Source organism: Rasamsonia byssochlamydoides (assembly GCF_041956645.1).
Source record: "Rasamsonia byssochlamydoides strain NRRL 3658 unplaced genomic scaffold VTN77scaffold_64, whole genome shotgun sequence".
NCBI lineage: Eukaryota > Fungi > Ascomycota > Eurotiomycetes > Eurotiales > Trichocomaceae > Rasamsonia > Rasamsonia byssochlamydoides.
Window position 1 is genome coordinate 66,453 of NW_027192447.1, and position 12,431 is coordinate 78,883.

The following is a 12,431-nucleotide window of genomic DNA, read 5'->3' on the forward strand; positions in this document are numbered from 1 at the left end:
CCGGAGCGAGTTAGGGCAGGCAGTCGACTTGTTGGCACCGTCATCGTTATCGTCATCGTCATCGTCACACATGTCCAGTCCAGTCCAGACCAGTCCAATGAAATATCAAGACCAGACCAACAGGGTGATTAACTAATGCGTCCTGCAAGAATGATCACATTCTAAATTCTCACCCTTCCAGAATCCTTCTAGAAAAGAAGGAAGAAGGAAATTGGGCCATGTGGCACATGGTACCCTCCGATACCACCCCATGCACGTGGCGGGGGCTAGGTAGTCGACTAATTATTAGTTCGTACTCCGTACACGCCGTCTGGAGGACCGAGTTATAACTAATTATTGATAAGAAGAGTGAGTGGCTACTGCCGAGAACAAGGGTCCAGGACAAATAATGAGTCCTGCACCTGTCGGGTTTTTTTAATTACTATGAAATGCCGGGGTAGGTAAGTCTAAACTCCAATGTAACCCACCCATGCTCAGGCACGCTATTGACACCCGCCTCTATCTCAGGTCTTAAATGATCGCTCCGGTCTTAACTACCTGGGATCCATGCGATATTACAGGTGGATGAACTCAGATCCATGCATGTAAGACGAGAAGCGCTCGCATTATTAATTAATCGACACCAGAGCAGATATGAATTGAGCGATCGTGATTAACTGTCGTCATCATATACTCCGTACCTAAGTTACATGTAAGTCGGTAAGACAGACTTATGTACTAATGCACTATTCCGCCAGAATAAACCAACCTGCAGAGAACAGTACCCTTCTAGAATCATACATACACCTTTCGGAAAGCACGAATAATACAAGACATTCGTATTCTGGTCCTGTACTACACAATCCATACTATCTGTATACAGGGGCATGCGGTTGGTCGGTTAGCTGCGTGACTGACAGGCGGATTCTCGAGACTGGCCCGCAGTTTATTTAGTTCCCCGATCTGCATGTACCCTAGGTGCTTGGTTCCCCGGATAGAAGGAAAATGGAACATTCGACGGAGAGTCACTAATGCAGTTTCCTTGGAAGCGATTGTCACGCAGTGGGGCTTGCGAGACTAGGCAGACAGACGTCACTAAGGGTATTAATTATTAGCTGCATACTGCAGTCTGGAAGAGTCGAAGTTCTGGAACGTCGTTCGGCCGTCTATCTATCTGGCCCCAAAAATTGATTTAATTCATGTAGTTAAGTGATTGTTCCTATGAAGTACCCTGCAGGGAGACCCCAGACAGAGTTAGCCACGTGCATTCAGATTAGATAAGAGAGACTTTTTTTTTTGTTACTTTAATTTAGGCTTGTTATCTACCTAGTCAGATAGTTACCTACCTAAGGCTGAGACACTCTATTAGCTCAGTCTAAGTACAGTACCTAACACTGTAGTGATGCTCCCATTGGCAGGCTAGCACCTTTCGATCAACGTTCCAGAAGGCAATCCATCCATCCAGCAATCAATCAATCAATTATATGATCCGGCTCCTGACGACTCCTGACTCGTGTCCGCTCGCTTAACTAGGTGTCCAAACTAAACTAACTTTCCACTCGGAAGTGTTAGGCGTCCTGCATGCAGATACCTACCTAGTCTGCTGGATGATTAACCTCCGTGGAGTGCAGAAGATCCATTGCATAGCGGCCAAGCCGTTGTTTCATCTTGTTGCCGCATGTGCTGTGCATGCTGCATATTGCCTGTTGCGGTTCGACTGCCGTGGTTTGACTTGTACATACTTAGCTTGATTGTTACCTGACACTGCGTACTGTGTACTGTGTACTGTATACAGGTGCGCACAGAGTTGAGTGTTAGTTCTGGCCAAGATCGGAGAGTAGATATATCGATATATTGGTAGATCCATCACCATTCCATATCTGTCTCAGATCATGTACTCCGTGCATGATCTACTGGCAGTAAAGGCAGGCGTCAAGGCTCATAGGTTAGGTGGGTGAAGGCAGATAAATTGGGGGCCGCCCTTGCATTGCACTTGCATTCCACGTGGTGGGAAGGATCGCTAGTAGAAAATTGCCGAGTCAATTGACAGGACACGACCTAAACACTAAAACTAAATTCGGGGATCTGTGCGCTCATTGTTTCCACTGAGCCTTGTTTTTTGTACGGAATATAGAGTACTATACGGCTTGAGTTTTGGACCCCACAGAGAAAAAAAAAAACAGACTACATCCTCATTATTGAGTCTTTCTAGATAGAGGGTTTTACAGGGGTTAGGACATCACATCTCCTCCTATCCTTATTCCCCTGTTCTGTGATGATTCTACGTATGTATGTACAGTACATTACGTATGGTACCTTTTCTGGGCACCTGCAGTCCTGATATTGATCAGCTAGCTGGGGGAGATATTTTGTTTCTATTTGCAGTATTCGTTTTGTTTGTTTGTTTACTTGTTCTTTGAATGGTTACTGAATATGTACTGTATGTACATCACATCAATCAGAGTTAAGGCCTGTATAGCTACGTTTCTAAGTATTTAGGTTAAATTGGCAAGGTCCCCTTCGGTAGCTCCACTTTAGGTGGGCAACATTCAGAAAGGTACCTACTCTGTAGATCAGTAGATCAGCATTATCATTAGAATCTGGAACGTGAGGATCAGATCCATGGATCCATACTCGGGTACTCCGTGTGCTATCCGATGGTTCCATGGTTCCACCCGTGATAAGCCAAGAAGCCAAGAACCGAATAATACCTACCTCCTACCTAGGGTATGAAATGATTAATCGACCACTTCACAAAGCCACCTGCTTATCTATATACCTAGGTATGTACGTACTTGTTTCAGATGCCGGTTTAACAAGCCCAGAAATAGAATTTGATTGGATGGGTCAGCAACTTACTACCATGTGATATATAGATCTACATGCCATGCGCCCTCAGATATCTAATCTTATAATTCTACACGTGTTGAGATTGTTGACTGAGACTTGATTGGTGGGTGGCCTTGTCCCAGGCATTATTAATTGAATATACTCCATACTACTCCGTACGACAGTCCATTATTGATGTCTAGTCTATAGTTATAACTTATCGTTATAGATAGGATAGGTAGTTCTCTCCCTTAGGGGCCAAAATGCCAAACCGTGAGCTTGGATTCGTTAGTACAGTACCCCCCGTGTGAGGAATGCGCTTATCAGTTGATGCAATTAATTAATTCTCCGAGTCATCTCCGTTCCCTCGGCGCCGAATTATTAATTAATTGCGAGGAGATATTATTCTTTTTCTGCAAATGCTCGATTTCTAGCTTCTGAATAATAATAATACTCCGTACGGAATACTCGGTATGGGGATCTTAATGTCTACTCCGCTCTCGAATTAGGAACTTAGTAAGCCCTAGGCAACTTAGGACAAGCCAAGCTTTTTAAAGGCTTGGCTTGGCCGATGCGTGCAACAAACATCACTGGTCGGCAGTGGCACGCTTCCTGAATCAGTAGAAGTAAGCTGGTTTTCTCGAGGACTGGACGAATGGCCAGATTCTCATAGACTGGCTTGACTGCCTCACATATCTATCTACTAACAACAATACGGATCCAGATTGGATTTTCTTTTATCCTATTGTTATCTAGGGGATATTTAGCGGGCGAATAGAATAATGACTGACTGACTGACTATTATGTCCCAGTCCCAGTCCCACCCGCCCTTGGCACCCACAACGAACGGTTCATTCAAAACAGCAGGGTTCAACGGAAGCTATGGCGTATTCCGTACCTAGATAGGTAATTGCAGGCTTGCCGCAAGCACGAGGGCTGTTTGTTGATATTATACTTTCCCGATTCCCGAGAGACCTAACGGATAAAAAAATAACAACAACAACAACAATAACAACAATAATAATAATAGAAAGGTTCTAAAATTGAGTCTTCTATCTCTTGGTGGTTGATGGACCTGTCCGCTATTTTTTTACTCCGTACGACTATGATATATCATCCAAGCTGAAGCGGTGGTAACGCCGTGATGAGCCCGCAAAACCCGCTATTTCCGAGGACGATCTGTTAGTAATTACCTAGGTAGAAAGTAGAAGTACGGAATATACGGAGTGCATGTGAATATTCCAGAGGGAAAAAAGCTCGCTTGTCGGGAAGTGTGGCACGGCCGGAAATAAAAATAATCATAACAATACTCGGGAATAAACGTGAAGAGCCGCTTAGTCATGTGATAAGGTTCTCACGGAGGAAATACTCCGCCGTAGGGCTGCGCTCGATCCCACCGCTATTACTGCTACAAAAGTAGGTGCTGATGCAGATGAAACGTCGGTCAGACGGGTTAACTTGATGGAAAGAATGCCACGACAGTTGCACGTCATCGTCATTCTTTTCCTCGACGGGCATCTATCTGTACAAGCTTCTAGAATGCGGCAACAGCAGCAGCAGGCATCTGGCTAAGGCTTGTCCTGTTCGAGTCTCCGCACCGACAGTCCTGGAGAGAGAGAGCGGTGTAAAAATAGGTGCTGCGCCTCGAATTCCATCCTCACCGGCATTGGCGTGGCTGGAACCCGCCAATCGCAGCGCCTCTGCTCGGGCACTCGGAGCAAGTATTGGTCCGCTCGCTGTGGCTAGGCCAGACTGGCCCCACTCTGTGTGGCGCCAAGGCGGTTCGGCCTCTCTCTCTTCACCGACAAGAGCGTCGATGACCTAGAGAGAGTGTGTTCTTCCCAGTCAGTTTAGATGCGTCGAGATCAAGGTTACGCCACGTTGACCTTGCCGATGCGATGCACCACATCATGCGGTCCAGTCCGTTCTTCCGCCAGTGGACCCTGTCGTTCATCACATATCGTTTACAGATTATTTTGGAATGTGCATTCCTGCTCAGCCTTGCGGACCTCGCCAAGCAGTCTTCTCCACCGGCCGTCACTCAGGTTTGTTTATGGAGTGCTACCTCGCTAAGTAAGGTCGATACCCTATAGGTCTGCTCGTATCTACCTAACCTACCTAAGCCTCATAGAGTCCTGTGCGTTTTATCTGTATCTGTAATATGTCGTATCGTTCGCTAAGCACTCGTCACAGCAATCTGAAACTGGAAAGGGCAGCTAGTATTCATCTCTGGTTGTACACAATGTTTGCTGCCTCCTGATATACGCCCCGAAGGATTGAGGATTTGGAATACTCGCTTGATCTGACAGTCTGCGGCTCTTATTGGGAGCCCGGACGAACTGGTTCGGGCTCAATTTACGAGCACCGCGTCTCCGCCAGTCGTTCCCCAGACGGGCCACTGGCAGCGATCGTCGGGCACGTCCCGACTCCCACGCGTCACTGGTTGGTAGCCCCGAGCCTGCTCGGTCCAAGCGCCCAGCGAAGTCGCTGCACGGCCGCTGGTTGGTGCGCCGCGGTTGCCCTGTCTGCGAGCCTGCTTGGGTCGAGGCTCTGCCCATCCGACCCAAATTGACGGGACGTGTTGTGATGCCATCCCTGCTCCGCCCGACCTGGATAGTAGGATGTACAGACAGTACTCCGTCGCATCGAGACATTCCCTTCCCGACCGTTCCTGACGTTTTCTGTCTCAACTGTCGAACCATTTCCGCGATGATGGAGCCTAAGTGCACGGTTGAAGATCGACATGCCTGACAATCATGACTCTGCCACGAGGCAGTCATCAAATCCACCGCTTTGAATTGATGACTCAGTATTAATTATGACTCTGGATGATGATGGAGTCAATAGACTAGAAGGAAACAAAACGTTCAGAGTGTCTGCTGGTACACGCCACAACGCTCTCGTTGTTGACTGTCAAGCCACGTTCGCTAATCTAAGCTTAGAGGAGATATGCTTTGCAACGGAATGGGGAACCGGAGAAGTAGCCTAAGGTCTTCAAAGAAGGATGCTCGAGCGGAAACCAGAACGGGAATGAGACCCGGAGCCTCGACTCCCTCGAGGTAACCGCGCTGCAAGGCTGTTGCCTTGCATGCTTTCGTACAGTCAGTCCTCATCTGGCAGGAGCGCCAGCACCGCTCTTTCCCTTCTTGTCGAGTAATCCTGATCAATGCGTCCTGTCACGGTTTGGTCACTGCCACACCTGTACGAAATACAGCGTAAATTACGGCAGAACCTCCATCTGTGGCTGTGCGTCTGGTTTGGTACGGTAACAGGTAGCGTGGTGGATATCGATAAGGCGACAAGTCAACCACCTCCATCCAGTGTGGTCCGCGGAGAATCGTGCACAATTCTGTTGTGTCTTTTGTTTTTGTGCAATCTGCACGGTGAGGTATACTATTCTGCAGTGGGTAGATCGTGTTCTTATTTTGTTCCCATTTGGCGAACCCAGGGCATCGTGCTCATCATCCTCCTCTGGCTGACTGGTGCCAGATTGGCAGACGAGAGCGCTGGATAGGCATCTGGGCGGTCTGCACTTGCAAGGGTGTGCGGACTAACAGGCCCTGCCACCCTGCTAGCGAGGAATGACTTCTAAATTGATTCCCCGTTCCCCCGGGCGCGCTGGGCACCGCACAAGCCCCTTGGATCCCTGCTGGTCCCTGGCCGCTACCTACTTTTAGTTCTTAAGTAAAAAAGATCCTTTCTCCACCCCCCTGTTGGCGCAGTCGCCTAGTAATAAGTAACAACAGAGCATCTCAGTTCTTCGTCTGCGCTGCCCACCAAGTGGGTGCGCTGCACACCCTCCCTGTCCCGCCAAATGGCACTAACTCGTCCCCCCCGGTCCCTGTTGTGCATTCAGGCTCGACGGAGTCCTCCATCACTATCCGGGTCCAGTGGAGTGGTAGATGAACTAGCGTCCCTCGTAGGGCCAGCAATCACACGCCAGCTCTGGAGATGCGAACACATTTATTTAATACCAATCTGCTCCGCCCTTCCCCGTGCCTTCTGTTGGACTTGATAGTCATCTGTCTGTTATCTTCAGAATTGTATTTGTCTGTGGCTGTGATTTCTGCGGGTGCCGTTCTATCCTCCCCTCCATATAGACACCTGACCTGGTCGTGAACTTGTTCCAACCCAAACGAACCAGCAACACTCCATGTCTTTCTGATCAGTGGGTGGTTTTGACCTCGCCTTGCCCTTGCCAGTCGGACCTGTGTCCCTCAGTAAGGGAATCTAGGTGCCATTGAGACCTGGAACGTCGTGGGCAAGTGCGCAAGACTTCACCTCTGCTTCCTGCTCGACAATTCGAGCACTCATCAGGCATCTATTTCCGCCGTTTCCCTTCGCTGTGAATCTCCGATACGAGGCGCCACACGTTTCAATACCGGACCGGCCCGCTTTGTCTCGATAGGCTCCAGTGGTATGCCTCTTGTTCATATCTGGTGATGTCGCTTGTATGAGGGTCTGATCGCTAATCTCTGGTATTTTTCTATTCATAGCAGATACCTGTCGAATCTATCTTCCCCCCTCGTCCAGACTCCGACAGTATTCCACCCCGGTATTGGCGCCTAGCAGTAAAACTCATCTATAAGAGGAGCATGCAAAGGCAGAAGACTGGATCTGATTTCGTCTTATTTCCTGTTGATTCTTCGTCCGACATGCTCGCCTTGGATTCCTCTCGAAGGCAACACCTCCCCTTCTTTGCGCAACCAATAGACTCGGCCACCATGGAGCCATTCAGTTATACTCCCTTCGAGCACCACGATGATTTTCACCCCCTCTCACAGAGCCAGGATTCAGCCCGGTCGTTGCCACACTCGTACTATGACACTCCGTCCATGTACGTGGAGTCGACTCCTGAGATGCACATGGCCTTCCCCTCTACACCTCCGCCGATGGCTACCTCTCACTTCCCCGAGCACATGTCAACGCTGTCCAGTGCTTCGGGACCCTCAATTGCCAGCGCCGCTTCGTCAGCCATCGGGTCGCCCTATTCAGGGGCCACCCATGGATTCTCGGAGAATTGGATCGACACCAACCATGGGCTGGGACTCCCAGCCGCGGTGATGAACGACCTCGTCTCGAATGACTGCAACCAGATCGGGGGCACGGTCGACCCCGACTCAGCGTTTAGTCCAGAAAAATTCCCAGATAACTTCGTGGGTGAGTGCGACAGAATTTCTTCAGTCCAGTCTCCTTCGACTGTTTCTGTTTCGAGTGTGGAACGTGTTACCAGTTTTATTTCTCCTTCTTCTTCTTCTTTTTCTGTTTCGCCTTCACCGCGGTTGCCCATTAGACGACTTTCTCTCTATCAGTCCGCGTCCAATTCGGGGGTCAGAATTTCTCCCTCTCTGTCTGCGGAGACTCCCACGACTTCTCCGAGTGTTTTCAGACCACCAATCCAACGTCATTTTCAGCGTTCTTTCGTTGGTCAAAGCAGTGGCAATTTCGTGCCGCCTCTGGAATCATCGTGTTCGTTTTCCTTGTCTTCGTTCCTGTATACATTTCTTTATTATACCCAATCTCTAAGCCATCCGCTTGTTTGTTTGTTTGCTCGCTTGTTTCTTGCTTCTACAAGTCTATACCGTGTTCAGTGCTGACGGTCCCTGCAGATCCTTATTTAGTCCAGCCGATGCAACGTCAGCCGACGATTCCTACGACGATGTCATACGCTGAAGACCAGGCCTCTTTCGTCCACGCCTCCGGCTTCATGTCTCCGTCCGTCGGTTCGCCACTGCCTGGTCACCAAAACCTCCCCACGCCGCAGCTGCCGCAGCAACAACTACCTATGGCATCTCCTTATATGGTTGGCCTCCCACAACAAGGTGGCCACATCTTCGAGCGACAGTCCTCCATCTCTCCCTCTCAGTCGCCTCGATTGCGTCAGAGCCCAGCCATCAGCCAACTCGATGGCGATGACGAGGCTCGCGAGAAAGGCCGCTGTCCCTTTCCTGATTGCGGACGCGTCTTTAAGGACTTGAAAGCGCATATGCTCACCCATCAGTCCGAACGGCCGGAGAAGTGCCCAATCGTGACGTGTGAGTACCATCTGAAAGGATTTGCGCGCAAGTATGACAAGAACCGACATACCTTGACCCACTACAAAGGTACCATGGTCTGTGGGTTTTGCCCTGGCTCTGGCTCGGCTGCCGAGAAGAGCTTCAACCGGGCGGACGTGTTCAAGCGCCATCTGATGTCGGTGCATGGGGTCGAACAGACTCCTCCAAACTGCCGCAAGAGAAGTCCGGCCGCGTCTTCGACCAACAAGAAGCTGTCGGGTTACAGTGAGAACGCGACTGGAAAGTGCTCCACCTGCTCGGCCACCTTCAGCACCCCGCAAGACTTCTACGAACATCTGGATGACTGCGTCCTCCGGGTGGTGCAACAAGAAGAGCCCAGTGAGGCGATCAACCAGCGGCGGCTGGCCGAGGTGGCTTCCGATGAGGAAGTGAAGAAGACGATGGAGAAACACAACCTGCCGACGACTCCCATCATGGGCGTTGCTGATCGATTCGATGAGTATAATGATGATGACGATGACAACGATAATGACTCTAATGATTCTCACAACGGTCGTTCTGGCAAGGGCTCGTTGAAGACGACCAAGCCGGGATCCAACTCGACTTCTCGATCGGTTCTGGGAACCAGCAGCGCCGTCACGAAGTGTCACGGCGGCGGTGCGAGCAAGCCCCGTGCGGCCGTCTCACGGAGGCGAGGTAACCGGAATAACTATCCCCAGTCATGGGGCTGCCCAAGCAGTAAGATGAAGATGAAGAGACGGGTTCTCTGCGTCTACAGCGGCAAACGCCGTCTGTGGAAGGACGAGATGATGCTGGGCAACGAATTCGAAGTGCGACTCCGACTGCCCGGCGGGGCGGGCGACGGCACCAACCGCGACGCCTATGTCACCGACCTGGATGTCGAGACGCTGAAGCGTGCGGAGGGGGTGCTGAATGCGACCGAAGAGGAGCGAGGCCGCTGGCTGGGCGGCTCCTCGAACGGACTCATGGGGCAGCCGGCGGTGCTGCTCCCGGATATTCCCCACGGCCACGTGGAGGAGGTTGATCTCGATGAGTTTATGGTCTAATGAGCATGACGACTGTTATCCGTCTGTTTTCCTTATACTCCAGATGTATCTTATGGTTTGCGTATTATATGTTGGGCATGGACACGACATGACATGACATGGGCATGGGCATGAGCGTTCGAGCGATGTTGGTTTGGATATTGTTTAATTTTTATTTATTTATTTGCTTTCTTTATTTCCTTTGTTCTCATTCTAATCTCTGGGTCTGCTGCAGCGTTTCCTTCGGCTGTGATACTATACTACATCTGTTTGTATGAGGCATGATGTCTGACTCTGGGAGAAGGACACTAAAAAGGTTGTTTTTATTTTCTTTTTCTTTTTCTTTTTTTTTTAAAAAATGAGATACCACTGCTTTAAATATATAAATAAACTGTGAGATTTTCTGTCGTTGTCGGGAAGATGCCTTGATAATATCGACATGTACTGTACTGTACTGTTGTACCTCCCAGTGACATCCAAGTCGACCAATTAAAATAATACCTCTGAAGTCGGTCCCTCCAGACCTCTCCGACAACCGTCCTCCTTTCCACATCATTCAGAAGTTTACCTGGGTATTCATCAACGCGGCCATTGCAACCACGCTGGCTGCCCGCAAAATGCTGCTAGGACTTCCCGAGAGCCTCCCCGCGCTCGTCGGGAAGCGGTTCACGGCCGCCAGAGACTCGGGGCACCTCGTGTTCTCCCCCACCCAGCTCACCACCATCCAGGTGGGGGGGATTGCAGTGAGTACATACCAGCCTGCGGTATTAATTACTGCTGCGTTATTAATTACTGACTGATCCAATATTATAGTACCAGCTACGCTACTGTCCTGCCCTAGCCAAAAAGCCCGGCGCGAAGCCCAGCAGCGATGGCCCCAAACCAGACCCCTTCCAAGACCCCCCTCCAGACCTCCTCGTCGCTGAAATCCCTCGTGCCCAGCCGAGCCATATACTGGTCCTAAACAAATTCCCTGTTATTCCCAACCACTTCATCCTCGCGACGAAGGAGTACAAACCGCAGACCGATTTACTAGAGAAGGACGACTTGGCGGCTACGTTTGCGTGCTTGACGGCATGGAACGAGCAGAATAATGATGATGATGGCAGGCCGCAGAGGAGACTCTTCGCCTTCTTCAATTCCGGCCAACACAGCGGCGCGAGCCAGCCGCATCGACACCTGCAATTCCTGCCTGTAGAGGACATGCAGGCGCAAGCAGCAGCGCCCGACTCTGACCCCTGGGTGCCGCTGATCGACCAGCTCTCGACCTCACAAGCCATCACGACGAGCGCAGGCTACAAGCAGCTGCCCAGATTGCCCTTCACGCACTTTGCGCTTTCGATCCCGAGGGATCCGTCTGCTGAGACGCTGCATGAGATCTACCTGTCGCTGTACCGCGCGGCGGTGGAGGCTGCCTCCGCCAGTGAACCGGGGGATTCGTCTTCCCTGGAAGGAAAGGAAGAGAGCAACCGCACCTCCGGCCCAGCGGCAATCAGCTACAACCTCGCCATGACCATCTCAACGATGATGATCTGTCCCCGAAGACGGGACCATGCGCGTCTGGGTTCCATCGACGCTGCGAGCAACAGCGCCACCGCCCAAGAAGCTGTCGATGCCGGGCTGGTCTCCCTCAACGGGACCATCCTCGCGGGCACGTTGATGGTCAAGGCTGAGGCGGAGTGGAATGAGCTGCGCGAGAGGCCGGCTTCGCTTGACAACATCTTGTCTACAGTTGGGTTTCCGGCTCAGTCGAGTGGAGCGGCTAACAGACTCTGATGGTTGGCGACAAGACTGGTTGAAGGGCGCTAATAAATACATACATACACAGAAATAAGTCTATTTGAGAGAAAGTTCATAATGACACTGTGACACTTCTTCTAGCCTAGCTCAGACGATATGAATAGATAGATATATATCTACCTAGATAGATATAATGACAATCAAGTCAATGACGATGATAAGGACAATATTGACCTTGATTCAATGCATTGCATTCATTGTGTTTGACGTAGGTATTTTATTTCAAAGAATATTTATTAAAAGAAATTACCTATCCATATCAGGCCTGACTAAGAGAAGGTATAATACTAACACTGTGATGCTGTGACACTTCTTCTAGCCTAGATCATGCTATCTGAGTAGATAGATAGATACAATTGGCGATGATAAGGGGGTATATGGACTTTGATTTGATGCATTCATCAAGTTTATAAATATAGCATTTTATTTTTGAGGAAAAAAAAAAGTGACTAGTATACAAAATAAATACCTATATAAGGTCTGATGAGAGAAAGTGTGAGCTGTGACACTATGACAACTTCCAGGTCAGGAGGTCAGAATATCTAGATATCATAATAATAATGACAAGGACAAGGACAAGGATGATATGGACCTTGATTTGATACCTTCCTTAAGTTTATATATATAGTATTTTATTTTTCGAAAAAAAAAAGTGACTACTATAAAAAAAATAAATTACCTAGAAATAGAATAGGTGTATCTAAGACAAAGTAAGAGAAGGTATGACTCTGTGACGACTTCTAGCTCAGGAGATCTGAAA

At 49.6% G+C, this 12,431-nt stretch overlaps 3 protein-coding genes across 3 annotated transcripts; 2 read left to right on the plus strand and 1 right to left on the minus strand.

Annotated features, from left to right (window-relative positions):
- Positions 1-5,024: 5,024 nt before the first annotated feature.
- Positions 5,025-5,588, minus strand: VTN77DRAFT_7754 (uncharacterized protein; the record flags this gene model as incomplete). The annotated part of the gene is made up of 1 exon (XM_069424177.1): positions 5,025-5,588. The coding sequence occupies one exon, from the start codon at positions 5,586-5,588 to the stop codon at positions 5,025-5,027; it is 564 nt and encodes a 187-aa protein (XP_069275138.1).
- Positions 5,589-7,403: 1,815 nt separating this feature from the next.
- On the plus strand, positions 7,404-9,892 carry VTN77DRAFT_7755 (uncharacterized protein; the record flags this gene model as incomplete). Its single annotated transcript, XM_069424178.1, has 2 exons — positions 7,404-7,968; positions 8,418-9,892. 2 exons carry the CDS (start codon positions 7,404-7,406, stop codon positions 9,890-9,892), a joined length of 2,040 nt encoding a protein of 679 aa, XP_069275139.1.
- Positions 9,893-10,488: 596 nt separating this feature from the next.
- Positions 10,489-11,647, plus strand: VTN77DRAFT_7756 (uncharacterized protein; the record flags this gene model as incomplete). Its single annotated transcript, XM_069424179.1, has 2 exons — positions 10,489-10,614; positions 10,685-11,647. 2 exons carry the CDS (start codon positions 10,489-10,491, stop codon positions 11,645-11,647), a joined length of 1,089 nt encoding a protein of 362 aa, XP_069275140.1.
- Positions 11,648-12,431: the final 784 nt, after the last annotated feature.